Here is a 25,743-nt window from a genome sequence, read left to right as displayed (position 1 = left end):
CATAAACATCCAGAAGAAATGAATAATAGTTAGGATGAGCCATCACTAGAATACAGTATAAAGTGGGTAAAACACTATGTAAACATTATTAAAGTGACCAGTGTTCAATGACTCTATGTACACAGGGCAGCAGTCTCTAAGGTGCAGGGTAGAGGACTGGGGGGAGGACAGCTAGTGGTGACTATTTAACAGTGATGGCCTGGAGGCAGCAGTCTCTAAGGTGCAGGGTAGAGGACTGGGGGGAGGACAGCTAGTGGTGACTATTTAACAGTGATGGCCTGGAGGCAGCAGTCTCTAAGGTGCAGGGTAGAGGACTGGGGGGAGGACAGCTAGTGGTGACTATTTAACAGTGATGGCCTGGAGGCAGCAGTCTCTAAGGTGCAGGGTAGAGGACTGGGGGGAGGACAGCTAGTGGTGACTATTTAACAGTGATGGCCTGGAGGCAGCAGTCTCTAAGGTGCAGGGTAGAGGACTGGGGGGAGGACAGCTAGTGGTGACTATTTAACAGTGATGGCCTGGAGGCAGCAGTCTCTAAGGTGCAGGGTAGAGGACTGGGGGGAGGACAGCTAGTGGTGACTATTTAACAGTGATGGCCTGGAGGCAGCAGTCTCTAAGGTGCAGGGTAGAGGACTGGGGGGAGGACAGCTAGTGGTGACTATTTAACAGTGATGGCCTGGAGGCAGCAGTCTCTAAGGTGCAGGGTAGAGGACTGGGGGGAGGACAGCTAGTGGTGACTATTTAACAGTGATGGCCTGGAGGCAGCAGTCTCTAAGGTGCAGGGTAGAGGACTGGGGGGAGGACAGCTAGTGGTGACTATTTAACAGTGATGGCCTGGAGGCAGCAGTCTCTAAGGTGCAGGGTAGAGGACTGGGGGGAGGACAGCTAGTGGTGACTATTTAACAGTGATGGCCTGGAGGCAGCAGTCTCTAAGGTGCAGGGTAGAGGACTGGGGGGAGGACAGCTAGTGGTGACTATTTAACAGTGATGGCCTGGAGGCAGCAGTCTCTAAGGTGCAGGGTAGAGGACTGGGGGGAGGACAGCTAGTGGTGACTATTTAACAGTCTGATGGCCTGGAGGCAGCAGTCTCTAAGGTGCAGGGTAGAGGACTGGGTGGAGGACAGCTAGTGGTGACTATTTAACAGTGATGGCCTGGAGGCAGCAGTCTCTAAGGTGCAGGGTAGAGGACTGGGTGGAGGACAGCTAGTGGTGACTATTTAACAGTGATGGCCTGGAGGCAGCAGTCTCTAAGGTGCAGGGTAGAGGACTGGGTGGAGGACAGCTAGTGGTGACTATTTAACAGTGATGGCCTGGAGGCAGCAGTCTCTAAGGTGCAGGGTAGAGGACTGGGGGGAGGACAGCTAGTGGTGACTATTTAACAGTGATGGCCTGGAGGCAGCAGTCTCTAAGGTGCAGGGTAGAGGACTGGGGGGAGGACAGCTAGTGGTGACTATTTAACAGTGATGGCCTGGAGGCAGCAGTCTCTAAGGTGCAGGGTAGAGGACTGGGGGGAGGACAGCTAGTGGTGACTATTTAACAGTGATGGCCTGGAGGCAGCAGTCTCTAAGGTGCAGGGTAGAGGACTGGGGGGAGGACAGCTAGTGGTGACTATTTAACAGTGATGGCCTGGAGGCAGCAGTCTCTAAGGTGCAGGGTAGAGGACTGGGGGGAGGACAGCTAGTGGTGACTATTTAACAGTCTGATGGCCTGGAGGCAGCAGTCTCTAAGGTGCAGGGTAGAGGACTGGGTGGAGGACAGCTAGTGGTGACTATTTAACAGTGATGGCCTGGAGGCAGCAGTCTCTAAGGTGCAGGGTAGAGGACTGGGGGGAGGACAGCTAGTGGTGACTATTTAACAGTCTGATGGCCTGGAGGCAGCAGTCTCTAAGGTGCAGGGTAGAGGACTGGGGGGAGGACAGCTAGTGGTGACTATTTAACAGTCTGATGGCCTGGAGGCAGCAGTCTCTAAGGTGCAGGGTAGAGGACTGGGGGGAGGACAGCTAGTGGTGACTATTTAACAGTGATGGCCTGGAGGCAGCAGTCTCTAAGGTGCAGGGTAGAGGACTGGGGGGAGGACAGCTAGTGGTGACTATTTAACAGTCGGATGGCCTGGAGGTAGGAGGTTCTAAGTCTCTCGGTTCCAGCTTTGATGCACCTGTACTGTCTCCGCCTTCTAAGTGTTAGTGGGGTGAACAGGCTGTGGCTCGGGTGGCTGAGGTCCTTGAGGATCTTCTAGGTGTTAGCGGGGTGAACAGGCTGTGGCTCGGATGGCTGAGGTCCTTGAGGATCTTCTTGTCCTTCCTGTGACACCGGGTGCTGTAGATGTCCTGGAGGGCAGGCAGTGTGCCCCCGGTTAATGTGTTGATCATACCGCACCACCTGCTACGGTTGTATAGTACTGGTTCTGTAGTAGAGCCATGGTGGACTAATACACAGTGATCTGGTATATTTAAACATGTAGCTAGTCTGGCTGGTTGTATAGTACTGGTTCTATAGTAGAGCCATGGTGGACTAATACACAGTGATCTGGTATATTTAAACATGTAGCTAGTCTGGCTGGTTGTATAGTACTGGTTCTATAGTAGAGCCATGGTGAACTAATACACAGTGATCTGGTATATTTAAACATGTAGCTAGTCTGGCTGGTTGTATAGTACTGGTTCTATAGTAGAGCCATGGTGGACTAATACACAGTGATCTGGTATATTTAAACATGTAGCTAGTCTGGCTGGTTGTATAGTACTGGTTCTATAGTAGAGCCATGGTGGACTAATACACAGTGATCTGGTATATTTAAACATGTAGCTAGCCTGGCTGGTTGTATAGTACTGGTTCTATAGTAGAGCCATGGTGGACTAATACACAGTGATCTGGTATATTTAAACATGTAGCTAGTCTGGCTGGTTGTATAGTACCATGGTGGACTAATACACAGTGATCTGGTATATTTAAACATGTAGCTAGTCTGGCTGGTTGTATAGTACCGGTTCTATAGTAGAGCCATGGTGGACTAATACACAATGATCTGGTATATTTAAACATGTAGCTAGTCTGGCTGGTTGTATAGTACTGGTTCTGTAGTAGAGCCATGGTGGACTAATACACAGTGATCTGGTATATTTAAACATGTAGCTAGTCTGGCTGGTTGTATAGTACTGGTTCTATAGTAGAGCCATGGTGAACTAATACACAGTGATCTGGTATATTTAAACATGTAGCGTGTCTGGCTGGTTGTATAGTACTGGTTCTGTAGTAGAGCCATGGTGGACTAATACACAGTGATCTGGTATATTTAAACATGTAGCTAGTCTGTCTGGTTGTATAGTACTGGTTCTATAGTAGAGCCATGGTGAACTAATACACAGTGATCTGGTATATTTAAACATGTAGCTAGTCTGGCTGGTTGTATAGTACTGGTTCTATAGTAGAGCCATGGTGGACTAATACACAGTGATCTGGTATATTTAAACATGTAGCTAGTCTGGCTGGTTGTATAGTACTGGTTCTATAGTAGAGCCATGGTGGACTAATACACAGTGATCTGGTATATTTAAACATGTAGCTAGCCTGGCTGGTTGTATAGTACTGGTTCTATAGTAGAGCCATGGTGGACTAATACACAGTGATCTGGTATATTTAAACATGTAGCTAGTCTGGCTGGTTGTATAGTACCATGGTGGACTAATACACAGTGATCTGGTATATTTAAACATGTAGCTAGTCTGGCTGGTTGTATAGTACCGGTTCTATAGTAGAGCCATGGTGGACTAATACACAATGATCTGGTATATTTAAACATGTAGCTAGTCTGGCTGGTTGTATAGTACTGGTTCTGTAGTAGAGCCATGGTGGACTAATACACAGTGATCTGGTATATTTAAACATGTAGCTAGTCTGGCTGGTTGTATAGTACTGGTTCTATAGTAGAGCCATGGTGAACTAATACACAGTGATCTGGTATATTTAAACATGTAGCGTGTCTGGCTGGTTGTATAGTACTGGTTCTATAGTAGAGCCATGGTGAACTAATACACAGTGATCTGGTATATTTAAACATGTAGCTAGTCTGGCTCAGCCACGTGCTGCAGTTTAGTTCACTGGTGTTGGTTTTACTGGCATTAGTATGAATGTTGTTAGTAATGTTGTTCCATCATAAATACACTGTAACAGAGAGGATACGTCACAAATGCCACCCTATTCCCTATATAGTGCACTACTTTTGACCAAAACCATATAGTAGTGCACTACATAGGGAATAGGGTGCTATTTCTGGGACACCCAGAGTCTAGAGGGGAGATGAGCAGAGCGTGGCTCCCAGTTCGACCTCCCCGGTGTTCTTGAGGCAACGGGGCAGAAAATGGAATGTCTTCTGCCTCAGCTGAATGCAACATATCCTCCCTCCCAGTCCCTGTCATCTGCACATCTGGACACAGCTAAACAATGAGACCAGAGCCAGTACATCCATTTTGTGCTAGTGTTGTGTTAGGATATCATGCATGAAGAGAAGCTGAGAAGCCTTAGTCAGGGATTCTCAGGCTGGATTTCAATGTGCAGGTTTGTTTGTTATAGCTAGCTAAATGACCTGCTGTTATTATGGAGATTTCAATGGGGAGGTTTGTTTGTTATAGCTAGCTAAATGACCTGCTGTTGTTATGGAGATTTCAATGGGGAGGTTTGTTTGTTATAGCTAGCTAAATGACCTGCTGTTGTTATGGAGATTTCAATGGGGAGGTTTGTTTGTTATAGCTAGCTAAATGACCTGCTGTTGGTATGGAGATTTCAATGGGGAGGTTTGTTTGTTATAGCTAGCTAAATGACCTGCTGTTGGTATGGAGATTTCAATGGGGAGGTTTGTTTGTTATAGCTAGCTAAATGACCTGCTGTTGTTATGTAGATTTCAATTGGGAGGTTTGTTTGTTATAGCTAGCTAAATGACCTGCTGTTGTTATGGGGATTTAAATCCAAGCTCATGGCCATATTATCTTACTTGTGAAATTATGACATTGCCTTTTTCTTTGTATAAGTAAACTGAAAGAAATTCCAATTCTAATTTTCCTTGTTGAACAGCAATGAGAAAACATGATACTTTTTTTTTCTTAAAAAAAAAAGAAAGTTGACTCCAACACAGATATAGGCCAAGGATGTTGGCTTGTTGTGACTGGAAACTGGTATATGATGATTGGAAGGTTGACCCTCATTAAGGCTGTGTGACCATAGAGGTCAGGGAGTAGAACCAGCTGGCGTAATGAAATGCTGTGGCGTGGAGACGTGGATCAACACTCACTAGCAGGACTATTATCGGGGGAGCGGTGTGGCGTGGAGACGTGGATCAACACTCACTAGCAGGACTATTATCGGGGGAGCGGTGTGGCGTGGAGACGTGGATCAACACTCACTAGCAGGACTATTATCGGGGGAGCGGTGTGGCGTGGAGACGTGGATCAACACTCACTAGCAGGACTATTATCGGGGGAGCGGTGTGGTGTGGAGACGTGGATCAACACTCACTAGCAGGACTATTATCGGGGGAGCGGTGTGGCGTGGAGACGTGAATCAACACTCACTAGCAGGACTATTATCGGGGGAGCGGTGTGGCGTGGAGACGTGGATCAACACTCACTAGCAGGACTATTATCGGGGGAGCGGTGTGGCGTGGAGACGTGGATCAACACTCACTAGCAGGACTATTATCGGGGGAGCGGTGTGGCGTGGATCAACACTCACTAGCAGGACTATTATCGGGGGAGCAGTGTGGCGTGGAGACGTGAATCAACACTCACTAGCAGGACTATTATCGGGGGAGCGGTGTGGCGTGGATCAACACTCACTAGCAGGACTATTATCGGGGGAGCGGTGTGGCGTGGATCAACACTCACTAGCAGGACTATTATCGGGGGAGCGGTGTGGCGTGGAGACGTGGATCAACACTCACTAGCAGGACTATTATCGGGGGAGCGGTGTGGCGTGGAGACGTGGATCAACACTCACTAGCAGGACTATTATCGAGGGAGCGGTTGTGGCGAGGAGACGTGGATCAACACTTACTAGCAGGACTATTATCGGGGGAGCGGTGTGTTGTGGAGACGTGGATCAACACTCACTAGCAGGACTATTATCGGGGGAGCGGTGTGGCGTGGATCAACACTCACTAGCAGGACTATTATCGGGGGAGCGGTGTGGCGTGGAGACGTGGATCAACACTCACTAGCAGGACTATTATCGGGGGAGCGGTGTGGCGTGGATCAACACTCACTAGCAGGACTATTATCGGGGGAGCGGTGTGGCGTGGAGACGTGGATCAACACTCACTAGCAGGACTATTATCGGGGGAGCGGTGTGGCTTGGAGACGTGTATCAACACTCACTAGCAGGACTATTATCGGGGGAGCGGTGTGGCGTGGAGACGTGGATCAACACTCACTAGCAGGACTATTATCGGGGGAGCGGTGTGGCGTGGATCAACACTCACTAGCAGGACTATTATCGGGGGAGCGGTGTGGCGTGGAGACGTGGATCAACACTCACTAGCAGGACTATTATCGGGGGAGCGGTGTGGCGTGGATCAACACTCACTAGCAGGACTATTATCGGGGGAGCGGTGTGGCGTGGAGACGTGGATCAACACTCACTAGCAGGACTATTATCGGGGGAGCGGTGTGGCATGGAAACGTGGATCAACACTCACTAGCAGGACTATTATCGGGGGAGCGGTGTGGTGTGGATCAACACTCACTAGCAGGACTATTATCGGGGGAGCGGTGTGGCGTGGAGACGTGGATCAACACTCACTAGCAGGACTATTATCGGGGGAGAGGTGTGGCGTGGATCAACACTCACTAGCAGGACTATTATCGGGGGAGAGGTGTGGCGTGGATCAACACTCACTAGCAGGACTATTATCGGGGGAGCGGTGTGGCGTGGATCAACACTCACTAGCAGGACTATTATCGGGGGAGCGGTGTGGCATGGAAACGTGGATCAACACTCACTAGCAGGACTATTATCGGGGGAGCGGTGTGGTGTGGATCAACACTCACTAGCAGGACTATTATCGGGGGAGTGGTGTGGCGTGGAGACGTGGATCAACACTCACTAGCAGGACTATTATCGGGGGAGAGGTGTGGCGTGGATCAACACTCACTAGCAGGACTATTATCGGGGGAGAGGTGTGGCGTGGAGACGTGGATCAACACTCACTAGCAGGACTATTATCGGGGGAGCGGTGTGGCGTGGAGACGTGGATCAACACTCACTAGCAGGACTATTATCGGGGGAGCGGTGTGGTGTGGAGACGTGGATCAACACTCACTAGCAGGACTATTATTGGGGGAGTTGTGTGGCGTGGGGACGTGGATCAACACTCACTAGCAGGACTATTATCGGGGGAGCGGTGTGGCGTGGAGACGTGGATCAACACTCACTAGCAGGACTATTATCGGGGGAGCGGTGTGGCGTGGAGACGTGGATCAACACTCACTAGCAGGACTATTATCGGGGGAGCGGTGTGGCGTGGAGACGTGGATCAACACTCACTAGCAGGACTATTATCGGGGGAGCGGTGTGGCGTGGAGACGTGGATCAACACTCACTAGCAGGACTATTATCGGGGGAGCGGTGTGGTGTGGAGACGTGGATCAACACTCACTAGCAGGACTATTATCGGGGGAGCGGTGTGGCGTGGAGACGTGAATCAACACTCACTAGCAGGACTATTATCGGGGGAGCGGTGTGGCGTGGAGACGTGGATCAACACTCACTAGCAGGACTATTATCGGGGGAGCGGTGTGGCGTGGATCAACACTCACTAGCAGGACTATTATCGGGGGAGCGGTGTGGCGTGGAGACGTGAATCAACACTCACTAGCAGGACTATTATCGGGGGAGCGGTGTGGCGTGGATCAACACTCACTAGCAGGACTATTATCGGGGGAGCGGTGTGGCGTGGATCAACACTCACTAGCAGGACTATTATCGGGGGAGCGGTGTGGCGTGGAGACGTGGATCAACACTCACTAGCAGGACTATTATCGGGGGAGCGGTGTGGCGTGGAGACGTGGATCAACACTCACTAGCAGGACTATTATCGAGGGAGCGGTTGTGGCGAGGAGACGTGGATCAACACTTACTAGCAGGACTATTATCGGGGGAGCGGTGTGTTGTGGAGACGTGGATCAACACTCACTAGCAGGACTATTATCGGGGGAGCGGTGTGGCGTGGATCAACACTCACTAGCAGGACTATTATCGGGGGAGCGGTGTGGCGTGGAGACGTGGATCAACACTCACTAGCAGGACTATTATCGGGGGAGCGGTGTGGCGTGGATCAACACTCACTAGCAGGACTATTATCGGGGGAGCGGTGTGGCGTGGAGACGTGGATCAACACTCACTAGCAGGACTATTATCGGGGGAGCGGTGTGGCTTGGAGACGTGTATCAACACTCACTAGCAGGACTATTATCGGGGGAGCGGTGTGGCGTGGAGACGTGGATCAACACTCACTAGCAGGACTATTATCGGGGGAGCGGTGTGGTGTGGATCAACACTCACTAGCAGGACTATTATCGGGGGAGTGGTGTGGCGTGGAGACGTGGATCAACACTCACTAGCAGGACTATTATCGGGGGAGAGGTGTGGTGTGGATCAACACTCACTAGCAGGACTATTATCGGGGGAGAGGTGTGGCGTGGAGACGTGGATCAACACTCACTAGCAGGACTATTATCGGGGGAGCGGTGTGGCGTGGAGACGTGGATCAACACTCACTAGCAGGACTATTATCGGGGGAGCGGTGTGGTGTGGAGACGTGGATCAACACTCACTAGCAGGACTATTATTGGGGGAGTTGTGTGGCGTGGGGACGTGGATCAACACTCACTAGCAGGACTATTATCGGGGGAGCGGTGTGGCTTGGAGACGTGGATCAACACTCACTAGCAGGACTATTATCGGGGGAGCGGTGTGGCGTGGAGACGTGGATCAACACTCACTAGCAGGACTATTATCGGGGGAGCGGTTTGGCGTGGGTACGTGGATCAACACTCACTAGCAGGACTATTATCGGGGGAGCGGTGTGGCGTGGAGACGTGGATCAACACTCACTAGCAGGACTATTATCGGGGGAGCGGTGTGGCTTGGAGACGTGTATCAACACTCACTAGCAGGACTATTATCGGGGGAGCGGTGTGGCGTGGAGACGTGGATCAACACTCACTAGCAGGACTATTATCGGGGGAGCGGTGTGGTGTGGATCAACACTCACTAGCAGGACTATTATCGGGGGAGTGGTGTGGCGTGGAGACGTGGATCAACACTCACTAGCAGGACTATTATCGGGGGAGAGGTGTGGTGTGGATCAACACTCACTAGCAGGACTATTATCGGGGGAGAGGTGTGGCGTGGAGACGTGGATCAACACTCACTAGCAGGACTATTATCGGGGGAGCGGTGTGGCGTGGAGACGTGGATCAACACTCACTAGCAGGACTATTATCGGGGGAGCGGTGTGGTGTGGAGACGTGGATCAACACTCACTAGCAGGACTATTATTGGGGGAGTTGTGTGGCGTGGGGACGTGGATCAACACTCACTAGCAGGACTATTATCGGGGGAGCGGTGTGGCTTGGAGACGTGGATCAACACTCACTAGCAGGACTATTATCGGGGGAGCGGTGTGGCGTGGAGACGTGGATCAACACTCACTAGCAGGACTATTATCGGGGGAGCGGTTTGGCGTGGGTACGTGGATCAACACTCACTAGCAGGACTATTATCGGGGGAGCGGTGTGGCGTGGAGACGTGGATCAACACTCACTAGCAGGACTATTATCGGGGGAGCGGTGTGGCTTGGAGACGTGGATCAACACTGTCTAGCAGGACTATTATCGGGGGAGCGGTGTGGCGTGGAGACATGTATCAACACTCACTAGCAGGACTATTATCGGGGGAGCGGTTTGGCGTGGGTACGTGGATCAACACTCACTAGCAGGACTATTATCGGGGGAGCGGTGTGGCGTGGAGACGTGGATCAACACTCACTAGCAGGACTATTATCGGGGGAGCGGTGTGGCGTGGAGACGTGGATCAACACTCACTAGCAGGACTATTATCGGGGGAGCGGTGTGGCGTGGAGACGTGGATCAACACTCACTATCAGGACTATTATCGAGGGAGCGGTGTGGCTTGGAGACGTGGATCAACACTGTCTAGCAGGACTATTATCGGGGGAGCGGTGTGGCTTGGAGACGTGGATCAACACTGTCTAGCAGGACTATTATCGGGGGAGCGGTTGGCTCAGTGATGAAGACAATAGACACGCATGTTTCTACCATTGTTTATTTGAATACTACTAACAATTTTAATGGGTTAACGGGATGCCTAAGCAGGTATTTTAGTGTCAATAGTGTTTTGGTCATTTGTGGGCTATGGAGAAGGACCGAGATTCAGGTGAAAGTTTCATCTAGTGGCAGTTAACTGTGTTAAGGTGTGGCCAGGTTTCAACCACACTGTGGCTCTCTGTGAGAGGCTGGTTAGGATTCCCAAATTAGCCCAATCACTAGGCGACCAACGTACGAGAAAATCATTGACCTTTTGGTACTACTAATAAAAGCTCATTTTAATCTGTAGTTCCTGGGCTATCTCGCTAATTCTGGTGCAGTGGCATGTTGTACATGGCCCTTGACAGATTAACAAACAGGGAGGGCCAATAGTGTCCTCTCTCTGTAACTGTGTGTGGATGAACTATACTCAGTCAATATTAACCTTCTCTCAGACTTACTAAACATTCAGACCTCCTCTGCTCTCCCTTGTCAACATATTTTTCTAATTTCTCTCTCTCTCTCTTTCTCTTTTTCTCTCCTCTCTCTCGTTGTAATTGGTTCACAGCCTACTCCAATCCAGTTAGAGGGCTCTGTCCCTGTCTGTCTGAAACAGAGGTTTCCCAGGACCATTGATCAGGTCTTCACGTGTAATTGGGTCTTTCCACTCAGCTGTTGACCCTCTTCTCCTCAGCTGGAGTCATTCCAAGACAATTGTATCAGCCGTTAAAAGGGTTTTGTTGACAAGCTAATATTACCTTTTTGACAGGTTGTTCTTGCAAAGCAGAATATGTTCTCACCTGTATAAATAGTTAAAAAAAATAATTAAAAAAATTGTCTTGTATATATTTTCTTTGTCTTGTATATCATTTGAAAATGACAGTTTCCTGTATACTTCCTGGTAATAATGGTAAGGTACCCCCATGGATCGATAGAGATATCTTTATATATGTTTTGGTGTCAGTGAGAGTACAGGCAGCGCCATCGAGGCCGTCTCCATTTTGAAGCAGTCCATTTTCTTCTTCTACTACTTCTATGATTTAGCAAACAAACTGAAAGTGTGCCCACCTAGTGTTTGCTCATGAGTATAATTCATTCGCTGATCCCTCCTGATGACCCGGATGGAATCATGTGATCCTTCCTTAACCCATAGGAAGTCCCACCCAGACGCGATGGCCAGCCAACACGGGTTTTATCCATCTAGAGTCCTCTAACTCTAAGAAGGTACCAGAACAAAGCTTGGTTGTTATTTTGACAGAGGCACGGAACAGCACTGTACTGTGGTTCCATAGAACTTCCTTCACAGCTTGTGTGCTTGTTACCTTGTTACCTTCAGCATGTTAGTTTGCCAGGGACATACTGCATCATGATAACATATAGACCAGTGATCTGGTCACACTGTACCAGGGACATACTGCATCATGATAACATAAAGACCAGTGATCTGGTTACACTGTACCAGGGACATACTGTATCATGACATAAAGACCAGTGATCTGGTTACACTGTACCAGGGACATACTGCATCATGATAACATATAGACCAGTGATCTGGTCACACTGTACCAGGGACATACTGTATCATGACATAAAGACCAGTGATCTGGTCACACTGTACCAGGGACATACTGTATTATAACATAAAGACCAGTGATCTGGTCACACTGTACCAGGGACATACTGCATCATGACATAAAGACCAGTGATCTGGTCACACTGTACCAGGGACATACTGTATTATAACATAAAGACCAGTGATCTGGTCACACTGTACCAGGGACATACTGCATCATGACATAAAGACCAGTGATCTGGTCACACTGTACCAGGGACATACTGTATCATGACATAAAGACCAGTGATCTGGTCACACTGTACCAGGGACATACTGTATTATAACATAAAGACCAGTGATCTGGTCACACTGTACCAGGGACATACTGCATCATGACATAAAGACCAGTGATCTGGTTACACTGTACCAGGGACATACTGTATTATAACATAAAGACCAGTGATCTGGTTACACTGTACCAGGGACATACTGTATTATAACATAAAGACCAGTGATCTGGTCACACTGTACCAGGGACATACTGTATCATAACATAAAGACCAGTGATCTGGTCACACTGTACCAGGGACATACTGCATCATGATAACATAAAGACCAGTGATCTGGTCACACTGTACCAGGGACATACTGCATCATGACATAAAGACCAGTGATCTGGTCACACTGTACCAGGGACATACTGTATCATAACATAAAGACCAGTGATCTGGTCACACTGTACCAGGGACATACTGTATTATAATATAAAGACCAGTGATCTGGTCACACTGTACCAGGGACATACTGTATCATGACATAAAGACCAGTGATCTGGTTACACTGTACCAGGGACATACTGTATTATAACATAAAGACCAGTGATCTGGTCACACTGTACCAGGGACATACTGTATCATGATAACATAAAGACCAGTGATCTGGTCACACTGTACCAGGGACATACTGTATCATGATAACATAAAGACCAGTGATCTGGTCACACTGTACCAGGGACATACTGTATCATGACATAAAGACCAGTGATCTGGTCACACTGTACCAGGGACATACTGTATTATAACATAAAGACCAGTGATCTGGTTACACTGTACCAGGGACATACTGTATTATAACATAAAGACCAGTGATCTGGTCACACTGTACCAGGGACATACTGCATCATGATAACATAAAGACCAGTGATCTGGTTACACTGTACCAGGGACATACTGTATCATGATAACATAAAGACCAGGGATCTGGTTACACTGTACCAGGGACATACTGTATTATAACATAAAGACCAGTGATCTGGTTACACTGTACCAGGGACATACTGCATCATGATAACATAAAGACCAGTGATCTGGTTACACTGTACCAGGGACATACTGTATCATGATAACATAAAGACCAGTGATCTGGTTACACTGTACCAGGGACATACTGCATCATGACATAAAGACCAGTGATCTGGTCACACTGTGCCAGGGACATACTGTATTATAACATAAAGACCAGTGATCTGGTTACACTGTACCAGGGACATACTGTATCATGACAACATAAAGACCAGTGATCTGGTTACACTGTACCAGGGACATACTGTATCATGACATAAAGACCAGTGATCTGGTCACACTGTACCAGGGACATACTGTATCATGACATAAAGACCAGTGATCTGGTCACACTGTATCAGGGACATACTGCATCATGATAACATAAAGACCAGTGATCTGGTCACACTGTACCAGGGACATACTGCATCATGATAACATAAAGACCAGTGATCTGGTCACACTGTACCAGGGACATACTGCATCATGATAACATAAAGACCAGTGATCTGGTCACACTGTACCAGGGACATACTGCATCATGATAACATAAAGACCAGTGATCTGGTCACACTGTACCAGGGACATACTGCATCATGATAACATAAAGACCAGTGATCTGGTCACACTGTACCAGGGACATACTGTATCATGACATAAAGACCAGTGATCTGGTTACACTGTACCAGGGACATACTGTATTATAACATAAAGACCAGTGATCTGGTTACACTGTACCAGGGACATACTGCATCATGACATAAAGACCAGTGATCTGGTCACACTGTACCAGGGACATACTGCATCATGACATAAAGACCAGTGATCTGGTCACACTGTACCAGGGACATACTGTATCATGACATAAAGACCAGTGATCTGGTCACACTGTACCAGGGACATACTGCATCATGATAACATAAAGACCAGTGATCTGGTTACACTGTACCAGGGACATACTGCATCATGATAACATAAAGACCAGTGATCTGGTTACACTGTACCAGGGACATACTGTATCATGACATAAAGACCAGTGATCTGGTCACACTGTACCAGGGACATACTGCATCATGATAACATAAAGACCAGTGATCTGGTCACACTGTATCAGGGACATACTGTATCATGACATAAAGACCAGTGATCTGGTTACACTGTACCAGGGACATACTGTATCATGATAACATAAAGACCAGTGATCTGGTCACACTGTACCAGGGACATACTGCATCATGATAACATAAAGACCAGTGATCTGGTCACACTGTACCAGGGACATACTGCATCATGATAACATAAAGACCAGGGATCTGGTCACAGTTTAATTGCAGCCAGGCAAGGTTTTATTTGGCTAGTTTAGTGTTTAATCATGAGGCCTGCAGCGAAGTGTCAAGACGCATTAAGGTGCCATGAAATCTCTGCTTAGTCACGATGATGCACAACAGGAGAATCACGTTGGCTTGTTGGTTAACAGGTCTCAAGAGCCTGAGGAACAACAAATAATCACCTGATTAAAAAAACAACAGTTAGCAGTGAGAATTGTCTTGTATTATGTTCACTATCACTGTTGACTGTGACATTTCCTCTGGTTTGAAAGCCCAAATAGTGAGACTTTCATGTCAGTCAGGGCCCACTTCCTTATTCCAATCCCTTCAGTGTTTTTAGAAGAGGCAGTGCTGGACATAACGCCATGGCAACACTGGAGACTCATTGTCTTGTTTCTCTTCAGTGTCTCTGTAGTGAGAAGCCAGTGAGGTTGTTGAGAGAGAGCCTTAGCCCAGAGAGCTGTTGTAGCTCCGACCCCCACAGAGTGGAAATGACCTCTGACCTGCAGTCAGCAGGGGTCAAGGCCTTATTGTGAGCCACACTCTCTCCCACAGTTCACCATGAGTAGATCATTGTTTTAGCAGTGTAATCCTATCCAAACAGCCCAGTTTGAAAACCCTTCACCCAGGGTGCGTTCCAAATTACACCCTATTCCCTATGTAGTGCATTACTTATTACCAGGGCCCATAGGGCTCTCAGAAGTAGTGCACTATATAGGAAATAGTGTGCCATTTTGGACGCAGTCTTAGTGGATGAAGTCCAAGAGTAAGTGGACTTGGAGAGGGTAGCTAAGAGGGAGAGAGGGAAGAAATAACTAAAAAGACTAAACCTGGCCTTGCCAAGACAAGGTCACTGCTCAGCTAGTGTCTGGAGCACATAGAGTAGCCTGACACACACACTGTCAACTAAGTGTGTGTGTGTGTGTGTGAGAGAGAGCCCTTACTTAGCCTCTGTCTGGCTAATCTTGTCTGTCTGCAGCCGCTGACATTCACAACTGCTTCTGGAAATGAGATGTGAATAATGAATTGCACCGTATCAAAGCCTCTTTCTACTGTGGCGCAGCGGCTCTGTTGAGGTGATCGTACAACGTTGAGGTATTGAGCTCTCCTACCCTGTATGGGTAATACACTTGTTGTTTCCCTTTTGTTGGCCTGGTCAGAAAGACATTTCTACCACACGTTTAACTCCTTGTTATTCAGACCACTATCACCCTACAGGCAAGCAGACTCTGGTCTGTTCATCTCTGGGATGTATTAGACCACTATCACCCTACAGGCAAGCAGACTCTGGTCTGTTCATCTCTGGGATGTATTAGACCACTATCACCCTACAGGCAAGCAGACTCTGGTCTGTTCATCTCTGGGATGTATTAGACTGTGTACCACTTCTCACCAGCCCTGGAGGGGTCGATAGGGACGTGTTTCCACAAGCCTGGTGGGCCAGTAGAAGAGCCTCGTAGTCCCAGGTCAGGCAGCTTAAACAGAGCAGTATTGATCAGGGCCTGGGGCGTTTCATTAAACAGGCCTGGTGTTTAGATACAGAGCAGTATTGATCAGGGCCTGGGGCGTTTCATTAAACAGGCCTGGTGTTACAGAGCAGCATTGATCAGGGCCTGGGGCGTTTCATTAAACAGGCCTGGTGTTACAGTGCAGCATTGATCAGGGCCTGGGGCGTTTCATTAAACAGGCCTGGTGTTACAGAGCAGCATTGATCAGGGCCTGGGGCGTTTCATTAAACAGGCCTGGTGTTACAGAGCAGCATTGATCAGGGCCTGGGGCGTTTCATTAAACAGGCCTGGTGTTTAGATACAGAGCAGTATTGATCAGGGCCTGGGGCGTTTCATTAAACAGGCCTGGTGTTACAGAGCAGCATTGATCAGGGCCTGGGGCGTTTCATTAAACAGGCCTGGTGTTACAGAGCAGCATTGATCAGGGCCTGGGGCGTTTCATTAAACAGGCCTGGTGTTACAGAGCAGCATTGATCAGGGCCTGGGGCGTTTCATTAAACAGGCCTGGTGTTACAGTGCAGCATTGATCAGGGCCTGGGGCGTTTCATTAAACAGGCCTGGTGTTACAGAGCAGCATTGATCAGGGCCTGGGGCGTTTCATTAAACAGGCCTGGTGTTACAGAGCAGCATTGATCAGGGCCTGGGGCGTTTCATTAAACAGGCCTGGTGTTTAGATACAGAGCAGTATTGATCAGGGCCTGGGGCGTTTCATTAAACCTCGACCTCACCTGACTCTGGAAACGAGCTGCTGGAGGACTGTTGACAAGGAGCGGACACACACACACTCACACACACATTCTCTATCACTCAGTAACTCCAGGTATACCTCAGGGTAATTGGCACACTTCATGGCAGCTGCGGAAGCTGCATTCTGGCCACTCCTCCCCCTGAAGACATGCTTGATGCTAAGCCTCTTTCATATTTTCACATCTTCTAGCGTGCGCTGGTTTGTAATGATGCATGCTTTTCTATTGGAGTTATAAAGACACATTATGTACGAGGACATGGTGATTTAGTATGTTCTACCTCAGACATGATGTACTAGGACATGGTGATTTACTGTGTTCTACCTCAGACATGATGTACAAGGACATGGTGATTTACTATGTTCTACCTCAGACATGATGTACTAGGACATGGTGGTGATTTAGTATGTTCTACCTCAGACATGATGTACTAGGACATGGTGATTTAGTATGTTCTACCTCAGACATGATGTACTAGGACATGGTGATTTACTGTGTTCTACCTCAGACATGATGTACGAGGACATGGTGATTTACTGTGTTCTACCTCAGACATGATGTACTAGGACATGGTGGTGATTTAGTATGTTCTACCTCAGACATGATGTACTAGGACATGGTGATTTACTATGTTCTACCTCAGACATGATGTACGAGGACATGGTGATTTACTATGTTCTACCTCAGACATGATGTACTAGGACATGGTGGTGATTTACTATGTTCTACCTCAGACATGATGTACTAGGACATGGTGATTTACTATGTTCTACCTCAGACATGATGTACTAGGACATGGTGATTTACTATGTTCTACCTCAGACATGATGTACTAGGACATGGTGGTGATTTACTATGTTCTACCTCAGACATGATGTACTAGGACATGGTGATTTACTATGTTCTACCTCAGACATGATGTACTAGGACATGGTGATTTACTGTGTTCTACCTCAGACATGATGTACTAGGACATGGTGGTGATTTACTGTGTTCTACCTCAGACATGATGTACTAGGACATGGTGGTGATTTACTGTGTTCTACCTCAGACATGATGTACTAGGACATGGTGGTGATTTACTGTGTTCTACCTCAGACATGATGTACGAGGACATGGTGATTTACTATGTTCTACCTCAGACATGATGTACTAGGACATGGTGATTTACTATGTTCTACCTCAGACATGATGTACTAGGACATGGTGATTTACTATGTTCTACCTCAGACATGATGTACGAGGACATGGTGATTTACTATGTTCTACCTCAGACATGATGTACTAGGACATGGTGGTGATTTACTATGTTCTACCTCAGACATGATGTACTAGGACATGGTGATTTACTGTGTTCTACCTCAGACATGATGTACTAGGACATGGTGATTTACTGTGTTCTACCTCAGACATGATGTACTAGGACATGGTGATTTACTGTGTTCTACCTCAGACATGATGTACTAGGACATGGTGATTCACTATGTTCTACCTCAGACATTATGTACTAGGACATGGTGATTTACTGTGTTCTACCTCAGACATGATGTACTAGGACATGGTGATTTACTGTGTTCTACCTCAGACATGATGTACTAGGACATGGTGATTTACTATGTTCTACCTCAGACATGATGTACTAGGACATGGTGATTTACTGTGTTCTACCTCAGACATGATGTACTAGGACATGGTGATTTACTATGTTCTACCTCAGACATTATGTACTAGGACATGGTGATTTACTGTGTTCTACCTCAGACATGATGTACTAGGACATGGTGATTTACTGTGTTCTACCTCAGACATGATGTACTAGGACATGGTGATTTACTGTGTTCTACCTCAGACATGATGTACTAGGACATGGTGATGATTTAGTATGTTCTACCTCAGACATGATGTACTAGGACATGGTGATTTACTGTGTTCTACCTCAATATTATTAGACATTTACCAGTACATTTACCAAACTTAATGTCATGTACCTTTTACATACAAGATAAGAACGCAGACATAAACATGACATTAAATCAAATTGTATTGGTCACATTAGCCGATGTTATTGCAGGTGTAGCGAAATACTTGTGTTTCTAGCTCCAATAGTGCAGTAATATCTAACAATAAACACAAACTAAAAGTAAAAGAATGGAATTAAGGAATATATAAATATTAGGATGAGCAATGTCGGAGTGGCGTAGACTAAAATACAAATAGAGTCGAATAGAATACAGTATATACATATGAGATGAGTAAAGCAAAAATATGTAAACATTTGAACAACATACCGGTCCGTCTAAAATCCTTGTGTTATTTTCTAAAGTCAGATTGTCTCTGTGTGTTTCCAGGACGGTGGTCTCCTCATCAACAACCCCACAGCGTTGGCCATCCATGAGTGTAAGCTGCTGTGGCCCAACACCCCAGTGCAGTGTGTGGTCTCCCTGGGTACGGGTCGCTATGAGACCGGCAACAAGAACAACACCACCTCCACCAGTCTCAAAGCCAAGATCACCAACGTCATCAGCAGTGCCACCGACACAGAGGGTGGGTCACCAGAGGACCATGGGCTGTGTGGTGTGGTGTACTGTGTGTGTGTAGTTGGTGTGTGTGTGCCACTGTCCACATCTGTCATTTGACAGGGATGAAACCACATTAGGTTATTTATAACATCAGATTAAAGGCTGTCAGCCAGCCAGCCAGCCAGCCAGTCAGCCAGCCAGCCAGTCAGCCAGCCAGCCAGCCAGTCAGTCAGAGACATGTGCTTCACTAAAACAGACACTGCATGTAGTCTCTTGTAGGTGGTTGGATGTCAATTGTTTTCTGTGAATCTCATTAAGTGACTCATTCGCTGCATGTAGTCCCTGCTAGGTGGTTGGAAGACCATCATCTCCCCAGTACTCCACCTCTCTCTGATTCCTCTCATCCATCATCTCCCCAGTACTCCTCCTCTCTGATTCCTCTCATTCATCGTCTCCCCAGTTCTCCTCCTCTCTGATTCCTCTCATCCATCATCTCCCCAGTACTCCTCCTCTCTGATTCCTCTCATTCATCATCTCCCCAGTTCTCCTCCTCTCTGATTCCTCTCATTCATCATCTCCCCAGTTCTCCTCCTCTCTGATTCCTCTCATCCATCATCTCCCCAGTACTCCACCTCTCTGATTCCTCTCATTCATCATCTCCCCAGTACTCCACCTCTCTGATTCCTCTCATTCATCATCTCCCCAGTTCTCCTCCTCTCTGATTCCTCTCATCCATCATCTCCCCAGTTCTCCTCCTCTCTGATTCCTCTCATTCATCATCTCCCCAGTACTCCACCTCTCTGATTCCTCTCATTCATCATCTCCCCAGTACTCCACCTCTCTGATTCCTCTCATCCATCATCTCCCCAGTACTCCACCTCTCATTCATCATCTCCCCAGTACTCCTCCTCTCTGATTCCTCTCATTCATCATCTCCCCAGTTCTCCTCCTCTCTGATTCCTCTCATCCATCATCTCCCCAGTACTCCACCTCTCATTCATCATCTCCCCAGTACTCCTCCTCTCTGATTCCTCTCATTCATCATCTCCCCAGTACTCCTCCTCTCTGATTCCTCTCATTCATCATCTCCCCAGTACTCCTCCTCTCTGATTCCTCTCATTCATCATCTCCCCAGTTCTCCTCCTCTCTGATTCCTCTCATCCATCATCTCCCCAGTACTCCACCTCTCATTCATCATCTCCCCAGTACTCCTCCTCTCTGATTCCTCTCATTCATCATCTCCCCAGTACTCCACCTCTCTGATTCCTCTCATTCATCATCTCCCCAGTACTCCACCTCTCTCTGATTCCTCTCATTCATCATCTCCCCAGTTCTCCTCCTCTCTGATTCCTCTCATTCATCATCTCCCCAGTACTCCTCCTCTCTGATTCCTCTCATTCATCATCTCCCCAGTACTCCTCCTCTCTCTGATTCCTCTCATTCATCATCTCCCCAGTACTCCTCCTCTCATTCATCATCTCCCCAGTACTCCTCCTCTCTGATTCCTCTCATTCATCATCTCCCCAGTACTCCTCCTCTCTGATTCCTCTCATTCATCATCTCCCCAGTACTCCTCCTCTCTGATTCCTCTCATTCATCATCTCCCCAGTTCTCCTCCTCTCTGATTCCTCTCATCCATCATCTCCCCAGTACTCCACCTCTCATTCATCATCTCCCCAGTACTCCTCCTCTCTGATTCCTCTCATTCATCATCTCCCCAGTACTCCACCTCTCTGATTCCTCTCATTCATCATCTCCCCAGTACTCCACCTCTCTCTGATTCCTCTCATTCATCATCTCCCCAGTTCTCCTCCTCTCTGATTCCTCTCATTCATCATCTCCCCAGTACTCCTCCTCTCTGATTCCTCTCATTCATCATCTCCCCAGTACTCCTCCTCTCTCTGATTCCTCTCATTCATCATCTCCCCAGTACTCCTCCTCTCTCTGATTCCTCTCATTCATCGTCTCCCCAGTACTCCACCTCTCTGATTCCTCTCATTCATCATCTCCCCAGTACACCACCTCTATCTGATTCCTCTCATTCATCATCTCCCCAGTACTCCACCTCTCTGATTCCTCTCATTCATCATCTCCCCAGTACTCCACCTCTCATTCATCATCTCCCCAGTACTCCTCCTCTCTCTGATTCCTCTCATTCATCATCTCCCCAGTACTCCTCCTCTCTGATTCCTCTCATTCATCATCTCCCCAGTACTCCTCCTCTCTGATTCCTCTCATTCATCGTCTCCCCAGTACTCCTCCTTTCTGATTCCTCTCATTCATCATCTCCCCAGTACTCCACCTCTCTCTGATTCCTCTCATCCATCATCTCCCCAGTACTCCACCTCTCTGATTCCTCTCATCCATCGTCTCCCCAGTTCTCCTCCTCTCTGATTCCTCTCATCCATCATCTCCCCAGTTCTCCTCCTCTCTGATTCCTCTCATTCATCATCTCCCCAGTTCTCCTCCTCTCTGATTCCTCTCATTCATCATCTCCCCAGTACTCCACCTCTCTCTGATTCCTCTCATCCATCATCTCCCCAGTACTCCACCTCTCTGATTCCTCTCATCCATCGTCTCCCCAGTTCTCCTCCTCTCTGATTCCTCTCATCCATCATCTCCCCAGTTCTCCTCCTCTCTGATTCCTCTCATTCATCATCTCCCCAGTTCTCCACCTCTCTGATTCCTCTCATTCATCATCTCCCCAGTTCTCCTCCTCTCTGATTCCTCTCATTCATCATCTCCCCAGTACTCCACCTCTCTCTGATTCCTCTCATCCATCATCTCCCCAGTACTCCACCTCTCTGATTCCTCTCATCCATCATCTCCCCAGTACTCCACCTCTCTGATTCCTCTCATTCATCATCTCCCCAGTTCTCCTCCTCTCTGATTCCTACATGTGTAGATGGTTCAGTGTGAGTGATGTTTAGTCACAGTGTGCGCGGGTGATGAGTGATGTTTAGTCACAGTGTGTGCGGGTGATGAGTGATGTTTAGTCACAGTGTGTGCGGGTGATGAGTGATGTTTAGTCACAGTGTGTGCGGGTGATGAGTGATGTTTAGTCACAGTGTGTGCGGGTGATGAGTGATGTTTAGTCACAGTGTGTGCGGGTGATGAGTGATGTTTAGTCACAGTGTGTGCGGGTGATGAGTGATGTTTAGTCACAGTGTGTGCGGGTGATGAGTGATGTTTAGTCACAGTGTGTGCGGGTGATGAGTGATGTTTAGTCACAGTGTGTGCGGGTGATGAGTGATGTTTAGTCACAGTGTGCGCGGGTGATGAGTGATGTTTAGTCACAGTGTGCGCGGGTGATGAGTGATGTTTAGTCACAGTGTGCGCGGGTGATGAGTGATGTTTAGTCACAGTGTGTGCGGGTGATGAGTGATGTTTAGTCACAGTGTGTGCGGGTGATGAGTGATGTTTAGTCACAGTGTGTGCGGGTGATGAGTGATGTTTAGTCACAGTGTGTGCGGGTGATGAGTGATGTTTAGTCACAGTGTGTGCGGGTGATGAGTGATGTTTAGTCACAGTGTGTGCGGGTGATGAGTGATGTTTAGTCACAGTGTGTGCGGGTGACGGCACTATGAACAACTTGATGGATCTCTATAAAGTAGGAAGTCATAATAAACCAGTCACATACGGACTAACTTTGTCTCCCTCATCAGAAGTCCACATCATGCTCTCTCCTTCTCCCAGACAGCTGCTTCCTCTTAACTAGCTACACTAACAACATGATAGCTATCAAGATATAAAATGATTTAACTGTACTCCAGCAACATGACCAAACCTCTCTCACCTCTTCTCTCCCCGTCAGAGGTCCACATCATGCTGGACGCCCTCCTTCCACCCAACACCTACTTCCGTTTCAACCCCTACATGAGCGAGGACATCCCATTGGACGAGAGCCGCCCGGAGAGGCTGACCTTCCTGCAGGAGGAAGGAACTCGCTACCTGGAGAGGAACGAAGCCAAGCTGAACAAGGCAGCGTCGGTGCTGGCTCTGGAGAAGAGCGCCATCCAGAGGCTGGCTGAATGGTGCAAACTGAAGGCCGACATGTATGAGGGCTTGCCCTTCATCTCCAAACTGTAGGGGACGTCTAGAGGTGAAAGGTCAGACAGGCTGAGAGACACTAATTTAGACTGATTATGAAGATAATATAGGAGCTGTAAAGGTCTGACATGTACGAGGGCCCTTCATCTCCAAACTATAGGAAGAGACCTGCAGAGGTTAAAGTTCAAAAGGCACTGCAGGCGGTAACTGCTGAGAAACTAATTTAGACTTGAAAATTAACATGTGCTTTGATATGACTCCATCAGTGGAGGCTGGTGGGAGGAGCTATAGGAGGAAAGTCTCATTGTAATGGTTGGAATGGAATAAATGGAACCGAGTTAAACGTGGCTTCCATATCTTTGATACCGTTCCATTTTGTCATTCCAGCCATTACAATGAGCCTGTCCTCCTATAGCTCCTCCCACCAGCCTCCTCTGGACTCCATATCTGCTTGATGTAGATCATGTGATATGACTGCGGTCCATTAGAATTTATGCTGCTCAGGCAGGATGTTGTTTGACCTGTGAGAGGTGGTACAGAAGGATCTGTTGTTTTCTCTGAAAGGGGTTTGGCTGGTAGGGCTGAAGGAATCAACCTTTTGACTGGTCCTAAATAAAGCACCACTGTGATGAGAGCACATAGGCTGTGTTTACACAGGCAGCCCAATTCTAATATTTTGCCCCCCTAAAAATCTGATCTTTTGCTAATAATTGGGCTAAATATCTGAATTGGGCTGGCTGTGTAAACAGCCATAATGGTGTGAATGGTAGACAGGCATAGCCATTTACTGTTTTGATTTAAGAGTGCAGGTTTTGCAGGGAAGGTGTTTTTGACGACTACCGACATGTACTGGTATGTCAGATATTCAGGGTCTGTTATTAGCATCTCATTCCATTGTAATTACTGTAAATACGGAAGTTGTAAGTAACTGACATTGGTGTCACCTCATTTAAATGCTTCAAGCTTGTACTAGGCATGTAAAGTAGAATGGTATAAAACATGTAATTATGCCTTTTTCCACAGATGAATGAAATCATGCTCTTTGTAAATTGTCACATTGTTGTTAAGAGCTCTGTAAGGGATCAGATGAAATGGGTTGATATGTGATTTTGAATCATATTTAATTGCAGAGTTCATGGTATTAGCTTTATAATGAGCTTGTACCACCTTTCTCCTGCAGCGGCCCTGTAGGTGTGGAAGAACTTTCTCCTGCAGCGGCCCTGTAGGTGTGGAAGAACTTTCTCCTGCAGCGGCCCTGTAGGTGTGGAAGAACTTTCTCCTGCAGCGGCCCTGTAGGTGTGGAAGAACTTTCTCCTGCAGCGGCCCTGTAGGTGTGGAAGAACTTTCTCCTGCAGCGGCCCTGTAGGTGTGGAAGAACTTTCTCCTGCAGCGGCCCTGTAGGTGTGGAAGAACTTTCTCCTGCAGCGGCCCTGTAGGTGTGTAAGAACTTTCTCCTGCTGCGGCCCTGTAGGTGTGTAAGAACTTTCTCCTGCAGCGGCCCTGTAGGTGTGGAAGAACTTTCTCCTGCAGCGGCCCTGTAGGTGTGGAAGAACTTTCTCCTGCAGCGGCCCTGTAGGTGTGGAAGAACTTTCTCCTGCAGCGGCCCTGTAGGTGTGGAAGAACTTTCTCCTGCAGCGGCCCTGTAGGTGTGTAAGAACTTTCTCCTGCAGCGGCCCTGTAGGTGTGTAAGAACTTTCTCCTGCAGCGGCCCTGTAGGTGCGTAAGAACTTTCTCCTGCAGCGGCCCTGTAGGTGTGTAAGAACTTTCTCCTGCAGCGGCCCTGTAGGTGTGTAAGAACTTTCTCCTGCAGCGGCCCTGTAGGTGTGTAAGAACTTTCTCCTGCAGCGGCCCTGTAGGTGTGTAAGAACTTTCTCCTGCTGCGGCCCTGTAGGTGTGTAAGAACTTTCTCCTGCAGCGGCCCTGTAGGTGTGTAAGAACTTTCTCCTGCAGCGGCCCTGTAGGTGCGTAAGAACTTTCTCCTGCAGCGGCCCTGTAGGTGCGTAAGAACTTTCTCCTGCAGCGGCCCTGTAGGTGTGTAAGAACTTTCTCCTGCTGCGGCCCTGTAGGTGTGTAAGAATGAAAATGTGTCATTGAAACCGGTTTCTGTTGTTGTGTCGTCTATTGAAGCTGTGTCTCATAACTACACTACATACATGATCATCTGATCTGATGTCTATTAAAGATGAAGTGATAGTCTACGACAACCTTAAACCACACACACACACACACACCACACACACACACACACACACACAGAGGTCTATAATAGAGGTGTCATGGAAGAATGTGGAGTGTCCTCTGTGATTAATTGTTTTTTCCAATTGCAGAATTGATTTGTTACGTTGTTTCATTCAGAGAACTGACCTTCCATGATGACACTCCTCC

The 25,743-nt window shown here is 47.7% G+C and overlaps 1 protein-coding gene across 3 annotated transcripts in view; it reads left to right on the top strand.

Annotated features, from left to right (window-relative positions):
• LOC129864916 (calcium-independent phospholipase A2-gamma-like) overlaps window positions 1–25,454 on the top strand; it is a 40,642-nt gene extending 15,188 nt beyond the window's left edge. For all 3 annotated transcript variants that reach the window (XM_055937237.1, XM_055937238.1, XM_055937236.1), the window contains 2 exons: window positions 19,138–19,333; window positions 23,123–25,454. In XM_055937237.1, the coding sequence (XP_055793212.1) occupies window positions 19,138–19,333; window positions 23,123–23,397 (471 nt within the window). In that variant the 3' untranslated portion in view covers window positions 23,398–25,454. The remainder of the gene's footprint in view (window positions 1–19,137; window positions 19,334–23,122) is intronic.
• The last annotated feature ends 289 nt before the right edge of the window (window positions 25,455–25,743 follow it).

This window comes from Salvelinus fontinalis, chromosome 11 (genome assembly GCF_029448725.1).
Source record: "Salvelinus fontinalis isolate EN_2023a chromosome 11, ASM2944872v1, whole genome shotgun sequence".
NCBI lineage: Eukaryota > Metazoa > Chordata > Actinopteri > Salmoniformes > Salmonidae > Salvelinus > Salvelinus fontinalis.
Note: the sequence above shows the minus strand (reverse complement) of the source record. Positions and strands in the feature narration are given on the sequence as shown.